The 14,055-nt window shown below is 34.0% G+C and overlaps 1 protein-coding gene across 4 annotated transcripts; it reads right to left on the bottom strand.

Moving 5' to 3' along the window:
* Positions 1–1,095: 1,095 nt before the first annotated feature.
* On the bottom strand, positions 1,096–4,729 carry LOC115973662. Of its 4 annotated transcripts, none has more exons than XM_031093920.1 (4): positions 4,340–4,729; positions 2,913–3,769; positions 1,512–2,837; positions 1,096–1,417 (listed from the first exon to the last, which is right to left on the bottom strand). In XM_031093920.1, exons 1-4 carry the CDS (start codon positions 4,524–4,526, stop codon positions 1,337–1,339), a joined length of 2,451 nt encoding a protein of 816 aa, XP_030949780.1. In that variant the 5' UTR covers positions 4,527–4,729; the 3' UTR covers positions 1,096–1,336. The 4 variants fall into 4 exon arrangements, with proteins under 4 accessions (XP_030949780.1, XP_030949779.1, XP_030949777.1 ...); XM_031093919.1 differs by having other exon boundaries at positions 1,512–2,906; positions 2,976–3,769; XM_031093917.1 differs by having other exon boundaries at positions 1,512–3,769.
* Between the last annotated feature and the right edge of the window lie 9,326 nt (positions 4,730–14,055).

Here is a 14,055-nt window from a genome sequence, read left to right as displayed (position 1 = left end):
AGTCAGCCACATCCACCTCCACCACCACTCCACTAGCAACAACCTCTATGTGACAACCACGGCAAGAAAAATAAAATAAAAATCAAACCACCACCAACACAGCCACAACACAGGCCACGACAACCACAGCCACAGCTACCAAACCACCACCAACACAGCTAACAAACCGCCATTTCAACCACAATCCACGGTCACAACCAAACCCACGAAAAAAAAAAAAAAAAAAATCAAACACCAAAAAACCCATGCGAAGAAGAACCAAAAACACCAGCCAAAAAAAAAAAAAAAAACATATCGGAAACCCACAAACCCAGCAATCCAAAACCCATGAACACATATCGAAGAATCAACCCTGCGTCGATGCTACCCACGTTGTCAACATCCTCGCCGTGCTTTAGTTTCCGTTTACGCTTCGATCTCATCGCTCTACCCGTACATCTCTCTTTCGGCTTGGGACTTGGGGCTTGGGATGGCGAGCTGGGTCGGCAAAAGGTGTGGGTCGGAGCTTGATCGAGAGAGAGAAGACCAGTCATCGCCATTGGCATCGCCGATCACGCAAAAAGAACAGAGAAAAGATATCGAAGAGATAGAGAAGGAAGAGAGAGGGCTGAGACTTGAGTCTGACGAAAAGAAAGAGACGGAAGAGAGAGAGAGAAAGATGGATTATTTTAATGGAAAGAGAGAGAGAAAAGTTAAATAAAATGGTATTTTTTTTTAGCTTTGTGCTACATCTATAGATAAATATAGATGTACACTGTAGCTGAATATCTAAAATTTTTGCTTTTGCCTCCACTGCTGCAGTGTAGTTTTTAGAGTGGAGCTAAAATATACCAATATACCTATATAGTACCACTCTTATCATCTTCACCACAAAATTAGATTCGCTGTTTCCTGTATTGCTGTAATGCGAATATTTGGATTGCTACTGTCCAAATCCCTTTTAGTTAAAAAATATGTTATCTACTCCAAAATCAGCAGCACTATTAATACTAATGTGCTTTGAATTGCTACAGAAGGACTAAGGAATTGTCAAAGTCAAAGTTCCCAATGAACGTACAGATCACTATGATATTTAAACCATAGAGAATCTGCTTCTTCGCACAACTGGTACACAACACAGTTTCAGATAACATAATAAATCTGTTGAAATACAATAGAAAGAATAGTGGAAATACAAAGAGGATTGGATTAAAAATCAGAAGAATCTGAAATTAATAGTCAATTAGAGAACTACTAATCAGTACAGTACCAATAACAAATTTTTCAACCAGTCAAACTAACAAAGCAACTAATTAGTGGCTTATTCACAAATGATTGCTTCGCTTTGGTTGGGTCATCACGGAGAAGTGACTTGGCTTCTGATCCTACTTGAGCGTCTCACTGGAGTAATAGTCTCCTCGTCTGCTACATGTCCCTGCTAAATCAACAAAAGCATGATATACAGGTGAGAAATTTATAGTTGACAGTAAATGTTCATTGAAAACTGTGAAGATAGCAATTAGATTACTTACATGCTTGGTAGGAATTTTCTCGTAAGTAGTAAAACTTCCATAAGAATGTGAAGCCATGGAGTAGTCAGAAGAAGAGGCTAGTGATTCTCTCTTATAGTTCTTCCTGGCCCTCCTCTCTTGGCTCTGAGCTTCATTTTTCTTGCTGTAAGATGGGCTCCTCTGTAAGCTGCTCATTTCAGAAGGACATGACTCTCCAACCATGTCAACCTCAGTTGGCCAATTCCGAGAAGACGGTCTCTCAAGTGACATTGGACTGAAATCCAATTTCTTAGCCAAAAGTGGTTGCTCTACATTGATAGAAGCATTTGGTCTTATATTTTTGCTTTTCCTCACATATAAGAAACCAGCAGCTGCAATTACGGTCAAGAACAGAAAAGTAATTCCCATCACCTTCTCTATGAAAATTGTTTCTTTTGTTCCGTTAAGTGTAAACTCCCCATCTTCTGAACTCTGTAGATTCTCAGCTGAAGCATGAAATTCTGGGCTTTCAGGATTCAAGTCTCCTTTTGCAGACTCCATTTCATCAAAAGAAGTCTTCTCACATTCACCTTGGATTTCCCCAGCTTCAGAAACTTGAGGTTGAATTTCATCAGCCATTGGAACCATAACTGGCTGTTCAATGTAGATTAAATTGCTTTGCTGCTCACTGTCGAGGTGAACAGAAAAACCAACCTCTTCCTCGGACTTCTCTGTTTGAATGACCTCAGCCTCTAGTGCCGGAAGCACTTCCTCAGATTCTGAAGCACCATGCTCTGCTGAAACCTCTTCAATCTCTTGGCTTACTTCTTCATATTCTGGATCATCAAGTCCCTCTAAAACGTCCCCAACATCTTCATCTGCTTCAATCTCATGCTGATTCTCATCTTCTAGTGATTCCATATCAACTTCACTCTCCCTCATTGATCCCAATACATTAATATTTTCAAACTTCTCTCCCGTTCCTTTAGGACTGTGATCAAACACAAGGTAGCCATCAACTGCTCTATCCTCGTGCAACACGGTCAAGTTACAATAATGCAGAGGACCCGAAATAGGTACTCCTTTGAAACTCAAAATCAGCTCAGAGACAAAGGAGATAGAATTAGCATACCACAGCCGAAAATTTTGAGCTAAGCCATCCAAATTTACTTTTGCAAATTCAGCAATCTCATATGAATCATAAATCTTAATGAAGCTAGACTCCTTAAGCACAGAGGGATCAATGACAGGAGAATTAGTAACTGAGACTGATAAACAAGCAACTGACAGAACCAGAAGCAGCACCATGAACTTTGATCTCGTAAACAAGTGTAGCTTAGAACCCCCTTTTGCTTTCATTGTCTCCTCCTCTTTTGGCAAATGAGTACTAATTGGGCTCAGTTCAGAAACATCGACCTCTTTTTCTTCTTCTTCTTCCTCCTCCTCTTTTGGCAAATGAGTACTAATTGGGCTCGGTTCAGAAACATTGACCTCTTTTTCTTCTTCTTCCTCCTCTTCTTTTAATATCTCAACCGAAGAAACATCCTCACTTTCTTTCTGCGAGTAGTCAGATTGTGCCTCTTCCGTAGCATCAGTGTCTGAAAAGCTTCCAGAAATGAAGCTCTCCTCAAGTTGCCTTCCATCATCCTTGTTGAGATAAACCTCAATTCGAGGATTTGGTCTGTAGTGAAGAAACTGTGGCCTAGGCGAAAGGTAATTGGTTTTAGGATCATAAGGAGGCAAAGAAGGGTCTGCATCAAGAGGTGCTAATATAGGACACGACCACGAACACGAAGAAGTAGGACTAATCTTGAAAGTTGGGTCAAGATTAACACAATCTGGTTCATCAGTAACAGTCTCAGGTAAAGATTTTGAGTCAATCTTGGAACTCACAGTTACCTCAGGATCAAGTACTTCCTCACATCTCAAAGCTTCTGAAATTGAAGAAGCTGTAAGACTTGCCTCCTTGTCATCCGAGGCCTCAGTCTTGTTCTCTTCCAAACTAGCATCTGCCTTTGAATCAATGTTTTCCACTATATCCGAGAATCTCACAGACCGGCACGGGCTTTTCTCAGTAGAGAATGAAAGAGAAGTCCGAGCTGGCTCGTTCCTCTCGACCAATATCTTCTTTTTTGGAGATGGGGTGATCTTGGAAGCGGCCGAGATGGTTGGAGACATGAAATTCTTTGTGCCCTTTGAAGCAACTGCAGGAGATCTGACTCTTCCAGGCTTAAGATTGTGATCTTTTGTATTTTCTTTGTCCTCTTGATCTCTCCCTATAGAGTTTCTTCGATGAAAATCTGCAATCCATCAACATGGAAAAGAACGTAAATAAAAACCCACAAACCGATTGTTGAGAAAATTTTGAGTAAAATAGAGAATTTGAATTTAGACTGAACAGAACAAAACCCATTTCATATATAAATTAATATATATCCTATGAAAAGTTCTTCACATCTAAGTCTAAGAAAAGAAAGGGAAAAAAAATTTGCATCATGATTCTTAATGTTGAGTATAGAACCAAAATTAAACATTTTCCAGGTTCCTAGCAACTATTCTTCATCTAGCCAAATATTTAAGGAAAACACATGATTAATAATTTACATTAATTGGTTTGATTTTTTGTTTCCCTTATTCCTTGAAAACCCAAACAATAAAACAAATTATACTATTCTAACCAAAAAAAGAAAAACTCCAAAAGATGTGTCAAATTTTTAATCACAACACAAAAATTTGTAAACATTTTCCTATCATTTCCTATAACTTTCACTCACTTTCTTGGCAGCCAGACAAACAATTATTTTATCATTATTGTTGTAAAAGAGATTAATAAAGAACATAAAAATTAAGGGGGTGAAAGAAAGCCAAACCTGAAGGGCTATTAGCCGGAGTATTGGGATTGAACCCTCTTGGGTTGGTAACAACTGAGGGTTTCGTAAATGGGTTCCCACTGAAACTCCTTCTGATGGGGTTGCTGGTTTCTGAGTTTCTTGCACTTGAGTTTGGTCTGCCAGACATTATCGTTGAGGCAGAAGCTTTGTTTGAAGGCAAAGCCATGGATTTCGATTTCTCAGAGAGTTTGAATGATGGGTTTGGAAGTGAATCTGCTGATTGATTTGTTCAGAAAAAGAAAGAGAAAGAGGGAGAAAATATGGAGCAAGAAAATGGCAAGGTTCTTGAAGATCTTGGAGGATTTGATTTTAGAGAGAGAGAAATGGGGGATAGAGGATTTGATAGTAACGGCTAGTTTTCAAAGTGAAAGAAAAGAAGGCAGGGTTTGGGAATTTAAAATGGTGAGGTGTTTTTGACCGTTGGGGAAAAATATTATTGAATAGTTCAAAAAGGTTGGAGCCGTTAGATCATGGGACTTTGTTTTTGGAAGGGTAGCCGTTGACAATCTTTTGACTTTAATTTTGCAGATAAAAGGGTTAATGATAAAGATTTACTTGCTGTATGGAGAATAAATTTTTTTTTTTTTTTTTTTTTTGGACAGAAATGAAAAAATAAAAAGGGAAGTATTTTGGGCAATTTTCATTATTGGCAGTTGAAATGACAAAATCTCATAATTCAAATTCCAGTAATGGTGAAAATTAAAACCTATTCAAAAAGAAGGATATGTTTTTTAACCCATTCAAGATATCATTTTTAAACTATCAATTTTGTTTTCGGTTATATTGGAAAGTATCTTAGATCATTAAATGTTAAGATTGTACTCTTGGGCCTTAACTTATATTTCAGTTTTAGATTTAGTTTTTTTTTTTTTTTTTTTTTTTTTTTTTTTTTTTGAGAAAACTTAGGAGGTGTTTGATACAAGCACTTAAAAATATATGTTTTGTTGTTTAAAAACATGTGTAAAAATAAAGATTTACTTGCTGTATGGAGAATATTTTTTTTTTTTTTTTTTTGGACAGAAATGAAAAATAAAAAGGGAAATATTTTGGGCAATTTTCATTGATAGAATCTCATAATTCAAATTCCAGTAATGGTGAAAATTAAAACCTATTCAAAAAGAAGGATTTGTTTTTTAACCCATTCAAGATATCATTTTTAAACTATCAATTTTGTTTTCGATTATATTGGAAAGTATCTTAGATCATTAAATGTTAAGATTGTACTCTTGGACCTTAACTTATATTTCAGTTTTTTTTTTTTTTTTTTTTGGAGAAAACTTAGGAGGTGTTTGGTACATGCACTTAAAAATATGTGTTTTGTTGTTTAAAAACATGTGTGAAAATAAAGATTTACTTGTTGTATGGAGAATAATTATTATAATTTTTTTTTTGGACAGAAATGAAAAAATAAAAAGGGAAATATTTTGGGCAATTTTCATTATTGGCAGTTGAAATGACAGAATCTCATAATTCAAATTCTAGTAATGGTGAAAATTAAAACCTATTCAAAAAGAAGGATCTGTTTTTTAACCCATTCAAGATATCATTTTTAAACTATCAATTTTGTTTTCGGTTATATTGGAAAGTATCTTAGATCATTAAATGTTAAGATTGTACTCTTGGACCTTAACTTATATTTCAATTTTTTTTTTTTTTTTTTTGAGAAAACTTAGGAGGTGTTGGTACATGCACTTAAAAATATGTGTTTTGTTATTTAAAAATATGTGTGAAAATACATGTGATTAAAAAAGTATGTGGAAATACATGTAATGTTATTTAAAAACAGAAAACATGTATTTGAGTAGGTATACCAAACAGAGCCTTATATTTCAGAATGAAATTGCTTATTAAAAAAAGGGAAATGTTAATGGTCATCTTGCGGTGCCTGTGCCTGTTAAGAATAATTTATTGTGAGGTCCACCTAATAAAAAATTAGTATAAATTAATAAGATGACGGAAAATATTACTAAACTAACAAGTGAAACTCAAAAAGTCAACTTTATTGGCTCTACATCATATAAAGTTGGTAAAATAAAATGAACTAACACTACCCATTAAAAAAAATTAGATTGAAATTCAAAAATTGTTTTGTTTTGTTTTAATAAAAGTTAGAAAGAAATTCAAAAGTATGTTGTGCATTTGTATTTGTATAGTTTTCTTCTATTTATGGATGTTTCGCAACAAGAAAATTAAAGATGAAAAGAGTATAATTTCTTTTTTCCCTTTCTATAATTCGATAATTAGAAAAGATATTTGAATCTTGAACATTTTCATAAAAAACAATGTCAGTTGAACTATAAAACTTTTGGTGACTAAAATGATTATTGACAAAAGAAACAAAAATACAAAAGTTGAATTTTTTTATTATTGTTTTGGCGATCCTTTTGAATTTTGACAAAATAGTGATAGAAAATAAAAACAGAAATAGAAAATATTATGAGAAATTATTAGGGACTCCATAGTCATGGGTTGGAGAGTTGAGGAGAGACAGAGCAAGCATACAATGTAGGCAAAAAATAGCTCTAGACCGAGCAATCACACAAAATCTTGAATTTTCAAGTGTGACACATAATTTTCCTTTGGTATGTGTCGATTGTAAGCATTAGACTTTTGATCATTATTGATGGTAAAAACATGGGTACATGGGAGCATCAAAACATATTCTAGACAAAACAATAAATTCCCAATGTATTCTATTAGTATCCAACTCAAAGCCAGTAAGATTTACTCCTAGAAAATATATCAATTAAACTCCAACACATAGCTACATTGAATTTAATTTTTCTTACCACCGCACATTCTTGGTGTGATGGTCACTCCACAAGTATAAATGCTTGTAAGGTGTGGGGGGGGGCAAAGGTCGAGGTTCAAATCTCTAAGAGGAAGCTTCACACACATATACACTTAAATTATGGTAGAATAGAATTCTATCTTGTATATAAAATAAAAAAATAAAAAAATAATTCTTTAGAAAAAAAAATTATGTATGTGTTTTATTGGTTAATAAAACCATGTATTTTAATTTTATTGATGAACCTAATGTATTGGATTTATGGCATTGTACCTAAATTTAATCCAAGAAAAAAAATATTTTTGAAGATTTGAATTTTTTTTTTAAAACAAAGTTAGATTTTTTTTATTAAAAAAAGTAACATCATTTGCCATGAGGAGAGTAAAATAAGAGAGCAATTTCTCTTATTATCATTCATTATTTTATAAGTCAGTTTATTACTTGTTTTTCTTACTATTTACAGGTCCTATGTAAGTCACCTACTTATTTTTTTTTTTTTTTCTTACTATTTATGGGTCTCACTTAAGTCATCTACTTATTTTCTTTAACTTTTACCTTATATCTACAGTATTTTCAGCAAAAAATTTTAAGTAAAATTTAGATAAGCCAAATCTTTACTTTTTAGCTTTTATGTACAGTTTTTTAAAACCTTATTTTTCCATACTTTTTCTCAAATTTTCAAAGTACAAGTATACTTTAACCTATTTTCAGAAAAAACTTTTTAGTAAAAAGCTAAATAACACTTTCAGGTTTCAATTTCAGCCAAAAAAAAGAGCAAAAATTAATAACATGTTCCCAAACGTACACAAATAAATCTTCCTTTGGTAGACAAGTTCGTTTAACAAGTAATGGGCCTATGTAAAGCCCGCGCTTGTCTTTTCCATGAAGTTGCCTTTTGTGGGCCAAAAAAAGGAAAGAATAGACATTTACAATCGCATTGGGCTTCTAAGTGGGAACATTAGCTTGTGTCTCTGAGCCCAATTTTGAATCATCCACCTCAACATCGTCCTGAAAATCTTTCAAGTAAAAAAAGAGTGAAAATCAAGAAAATGTTTTTTTTTTTTTTTTTCGTTTTAATGAAAAGTCAGGAGACGAATATTCATACACTTGGAACCTTAAAATTTAACAACCCCTCATTTTCCTTTGAATTCTCCTTCCACATCTAAAAAATAAAAATTAAATAAATAATCCCACAGCCCAAGTAAAATTTTTTAATTCTTTTTTCTATCTCACTTCACTTCACTTCACTTCCCCAATTCTTCTTCTTTAATTGGACCAGCAAATATTGGATTTTTGAAAACGCCTCAAAACTTTCATTCATTAAGATTGAAGGGAGTCAACATACAATGCCTCCAAGGCTGGTGGAGGAGAATCCTCTAACCAAACTACATCTTCAACAATATTTTTTGCATAACGTGCTAAGGAGTGTGGTGCACCATTTGCATTTCTACTTACCAGTTTGACTTCTACCCACAGTAAACCAGCCATCAAACATTGAATATCATCAAAAATATGACCAAGCCGAGACAGATTTGTAGCAGTGGACCTCAGTGAATTCAGCACCTGCGCACTATCTCCTTCAATCACTAGCTCTGAAAAACCAATATCAATGGCAAATTCAAGAGCTCTGCGGCAAGCAAGTACTTCGGCTTCAGTGCTGTCCAGTACCTGTTGCTCCTTGGCGGACATGGCACCCATCACTTCACCTCTTTCATTGCGAATAATAGCTCCTATACCAGAACACTTGAGGTCAGGGAAAATGGCTGCATCAAAGTTAAGTTTAAACCTTGAATTCGGTGGAGGACACCATCTGCTCACTGTGCTGGTTCTGCTGGCTATTGTTAGCTGTTCTTGTGCTTGTCGAAACTCTGTTAGAAGATCAAATGCTCTTTTGTTCAGTTGGGTTGGTGACTGAAGCTTGCCTCCATGTGAAATCCTGTTCCGTTGGGACCATATGAGCCAGGCCTGAACTAAAAATAGCTCCAGTTCTTCCCTGGTCAGCCGGCCTTGCATCTCTTCAAATAATTGCATTGAGTCTTGTTGACCTCCAGCACACTTTTGTCGCTTCACAAGGCTGCTAGCCCACACATCCCTCGCCACTCCACACTCCCATAAGGCGTGAATCACTGTTTCTGAAGTACTCTTGCAGAGTTCACATGTGTCATCATCTATAATTCGTCGATGGACTAAATTATCTCTGGTAGGAAGAATGTTTTGGCATACTCTCCATCCAAAAACCTTGATTTTATTTGGGACCTTGAGCTTCCATAGCATTGTCCAGACTTTAGAGCCACACACCCCTCTTGAACTTTCTGTCCAATCCGCCCCCCTAAGAACTTGTGTTGCCACATAGTAACCTGATTTCACAGAATACACTCCCCTTGCTGTGTGCAGCCACATCATCGAGTCCACTACCACCAGCAAATATTGGATTGGAAGCATAGATTTACAATGTCTTTTTTTGAAGCCCATTTTAAAGACTTATAATAAATAATGTGGTTTTCATATATATATATATATATATATAACTTTAATTGGACCAGAAAATATTGTAGTACAAGTATTTATATTTTGAATTAACAACAAAAGAGAGGAACATACATGCATGAGTCTCATATGGAACCTGTAACAAGAGTATCACCAGAGTTGCTGAGCCAAATTTCCCTGGGAGCTCACCTTTTTAAGATTGAAAATATAATATGATATGTAAGATTGAAAATATCTAGTGTTAGGAATTCAATGAATAGCAAATACATTGACACAAGTTTACTCAACATGAAAATTTTCTTTATGAATTGACTTACTTTATGGAGTCTTAACATTAAGACCTAGATACACATTGTAAAAGACTATTGAAAACAGGATAACGATAATGGTAAAGACATGTTATCAGTTGAAAAGTAATGAAAAGTGTCTAGAAAAAAAAGTTCTCACCAAATCAGGCCTTGAGTGAAAAAGAAATTCCAAATTTTTTTATCCAATAGCCCCTTTAGGAAGAAGTTCAAATGCTATGAATGCAATATCAGATAACACAAGTTACACAACCTTCAAGAGCAAAAACTAAAATGGTGAAACAAGATAAGGTCATCAACCCAGCATTTATAGATTGTTAGTCTTATCTTCCTACAACTTCAGAAACCACCATGAGAAGCAAATGCAAGCAAAACATGTAAAATCACAAGAAACAGCCCCTAATTGGAATGCATTAACAAAGCTAAGTCAAGGGCATTCCTAATCTGAAACAATTAATTACTAAATAAACTTCTAAAAATATATTTATTTGGTATTTGTTAAAAATCAATCAAGGGTTAGAAATTACCGTTTTAATTAACTTGGCAAACAAATTTAATACTCAATTCTTGCAGTATTTGGTCCTAAGCAACTAGTCGGAATTGTTAATATCCTATGTTGGTGTGATTTTGAGCATTTTAGGTTTAGACATGACAAACCACAATGACTATTTTGTTTTTACTAATAAGTTACGCCCCACTTGATGGGTCTTGAACACGTGTCCTTAGCTTCCACCTTGATCTTATAAGGGGAAGAGGCGTCATTAAAGACTTAAAGTCAGAGCTTATTGACACACACACTCACACACACACACACCAAAAAAAAACCCACTATAAGCTAATTCTTAAAGCAAGTGATTTCCAAGCTATAAATTTCCAAGTTCCAAACTTTGAACAAAAGGAATTGTTGTCTCTCACCCACATAAACCCCCACTGGGATAGAATTTGACATCTGCGATTGGGCATAAACAAATTGATTGGGCATAAACAATCCCACAAAGCCAAAGAAGAAAGCAAGTATTTGCAAATGATTGGCGGTTGGCACTAAAATTAAAAATTGTGTAAGACAAAAAATAGAGCCAGAAAACTAGCATGTCAACCTCAAGAATAAAAGCTTAGAGCATTAGTATTGGTAGAGGCCAATAAGTAAGCAACTAAATATAACAAAAGTGGAACAAAAGACTAATGCATCAGTGGAGCAAAAACCATATTTTTTGGCTGTTGAGCTACAATGCACAGCCAAAGATGGCCTTGCATTGTAACTAAGATGGTAAAAAAAAAAAATTTATTAAAAGACAATATTTTATTGTGTTGGTCGTGGTGGTTGTTGTTTATTGCAGTAGATATATTATTTTATTGTATTGTTTATATTATTTTATTGTGTTGAATGCTAAAATAAAACCACTGTTGTTGAATGTTTTGTAAAGTAAGGTGAAAAAATAGATAAACTAATTTGTTGTGGTGTCAAATTGCTAAATTTTTGTCACCACCAATGCTAATGCTCTTATTTAAGCTCCAAAAAAACCTAAATTCAACACCAAACAAAAATAAATAAAAAACCCACAAAATTAAACATGAAATATCCCAAATATGAATTCAGAGCCACTTGAATTCATAACTTGAAGAGCTAAAAATCCTCCATCACAACACAAAACACAACCAATAATATTATTATAAGTTTCTTAAAAATAAAAAGTAATATTATTATTAAAAAAAAGAAAAGAAAAAACCAAAAAAGAAATGTTGGGACTTGGGAGCCTCACAAACACAGTGGTGCTTTCTCTAAAACTACCAAATGGGCATACTCTATTCTAATTTTTAAGACTATGAACCCAAACATACAAACAAACAAACAATTAGAATATAGATCCTGGATTCGAAATCTCTCGCCAACATCTTGGGGTCACCCTTATAGGATTCTTCCCAGTAAGGACTTGGGAATGAGGGGACTGCATACACCCAAATTGAGTAATCAAATACTCAAAGAGATCTGAATATCCTCGTTTGTCAAAAAAAAAAATGAAGAGTACCACACATTATAGAAACAAAAAAACAAAACCCATTCTCACAAACAAATCTTTCAATCTCATGTGCTTGTTGTCCCCAGTCCAGCCAACCTTAAAATTCATTCAATCAATCAAGCCCATCTTGTATTCACCAAAATTTAAATCCTTCCCTCAATATGGACTATGCATCTATAACCCATTGTATTAATTTAGACCTATACACCTTGTAAAGGAAAAACCCAACTCAACAAATTAAAAAAATATATAAATTAATTTTTTTATTGAAAATAAAATGAATTAAAAGGGAGTCATGGATGAGAAATAAATGTAAAAGGGAGGGCTAAAATGGGGAAGAAAAAAAATTAAACTCATTTCCATTGGTCTCTCTCTACTCTCTAGTGACAAACTTTTTTTTCCCCTTCCAAGAAGGGAACTAGTGTCAAACTTTGACTAGTAATAATTGAATTAAAAGTAAATAAGCAAATAAAATTAATATTTGTATTGAAAAAAGAAAGAAAAAAAAGGGGGTCACGAATGAGAAATAAATGTAAAGGAAAGGGGCAAAATGGGAAAAAATCAAACATATTTTAATTGAAACATATTCAAAGGTTTTGTACCTTTGGTGGTTTACTTAAAAAAATTTACTTATCATACCAAAAACTTGAAAACATTTCACTGAAATTATTTTACATATAAAATTTTTTACCTATACAACATTTTATGTTTGAAAATATTTTACTTCAAAACAAACGGAGCGTAAAATTAAAAGTATAAAAGGTATTTACTTCCCATCATTGAGAACCAATCTATATATATATATATATATATATAAAACCGAAACTTTTGGAGCTTCCACAATTTTTCACGTTAGCATTAATTAAATTAAAAAAATAATAATAATAAGCAACCCAAAATTTTTTCCACAAACGTGAAAAGCAAACCCGATAGAATTTTTTTTTTTAAATAACAATAAATATTAAAAAATTTAGTTAATTGTCAAGTTTCAAAACAATTTTGAAAAATAACATCTCGAGTATCTAAAACTCGAGTTCCATCTTGAAACTCGAGTTTTTAAGTCTCGATTTTTAAGGAGAATGAGAAAAAAAATTGAGCTGAAAATCGAGTTTTAAAGACTCGATTTCCATAAATTGTAAAAAAACGCCGCTATATGGCTTTAAAACGTCACTATAGGGATTAAAAACGCCACTATAGGACTCCTTAAACCTGGTACTTACAAAAAATTTTTTGCAGGAAAACGCCGCTATAGGGCTTTAAAACGTCACTATAGGTGAAATTTTTTGCATAAAACTCGAGTCTTAAAGACTCGAGATCTATGTGGCATTTTTCCACTCGCAACGCGAGTCTTTAGCACTCGAGTTCTAATATGGATCTCGAGTTTTAAAAACTCGAGATGCTACTTTCCTTAATTCTTTCAAACCGTTCCTAACTTACTATTTTGAATCATCATATGAATCTATTCTGCACAATACCTCAAACCCGATACCCTCCCTAACCGTAGTCAAATGTTTCCACAAAGCCAACTCTGAATCCTTTCTCTCTATTTCTCTACCCTTCTCCCCAAAACCCAACTCTGAAAAGAATACCAAACGCCATCTTCTTCTCCTCTCTCTTCTCTAAAACCAATACTTCCCTAAAACCTTCTCTCGCCTCCCTTGGAAACCAAATTTAATAATCAACCTTCTCTCTCTAACCTTCTTCTCTCTAGGTTGCCTCACAATACCTCTTCAAGAACAAACCATCCTTGATCAATGGGAAAGTCCCTCTCCAGTTTCCACACATCCAAGTGAGTGTTGCCTTAAAATTTCTCAGTTCGATTTCTGATAGTGGTTTTTGTTGTTATATTATTGCAATTTTAATGTGGTTTCCTTCCCTTTGTAAATTTAGATTCTTTTTTTCTTTTTTAGGTTTCTATGTAGGCACTGATTTGTGAGCCTTTGATTTACAGATAAATTCAAAATTCGATAGGTATGATTTTTTTATGATTCATTTATGGTGGGTTTGTGCATTAACATTAGAGTTTGGGAATTTCTCTGCAAATTTAAAATTTTTCGTTGAGAATGAATTTGGGTCTAATTTCTCTGCAATTTT

This window comes from Quercus lobata, unplaced genomic scaffold (assembly GCF_001633185.2).
Source record: "Quercus lobata isolate SW786 unplaced genomic scaffold, ValleyOak3.0 Primary Assembly Scq3eQI_138, whole genome shotgun sequence".
Lineage (NCBI taxonomy): Eukaryota > Viridiplantae > Streptophyta > Magnoliopsida > Fagales > Fagaceae > Quercus > Quercus lobata.
The sequence above is the reverse complement of the archived record's forward strand: the minus strand, read 5'-3'. Positions and strand labels throughout refer to the sequence as shown.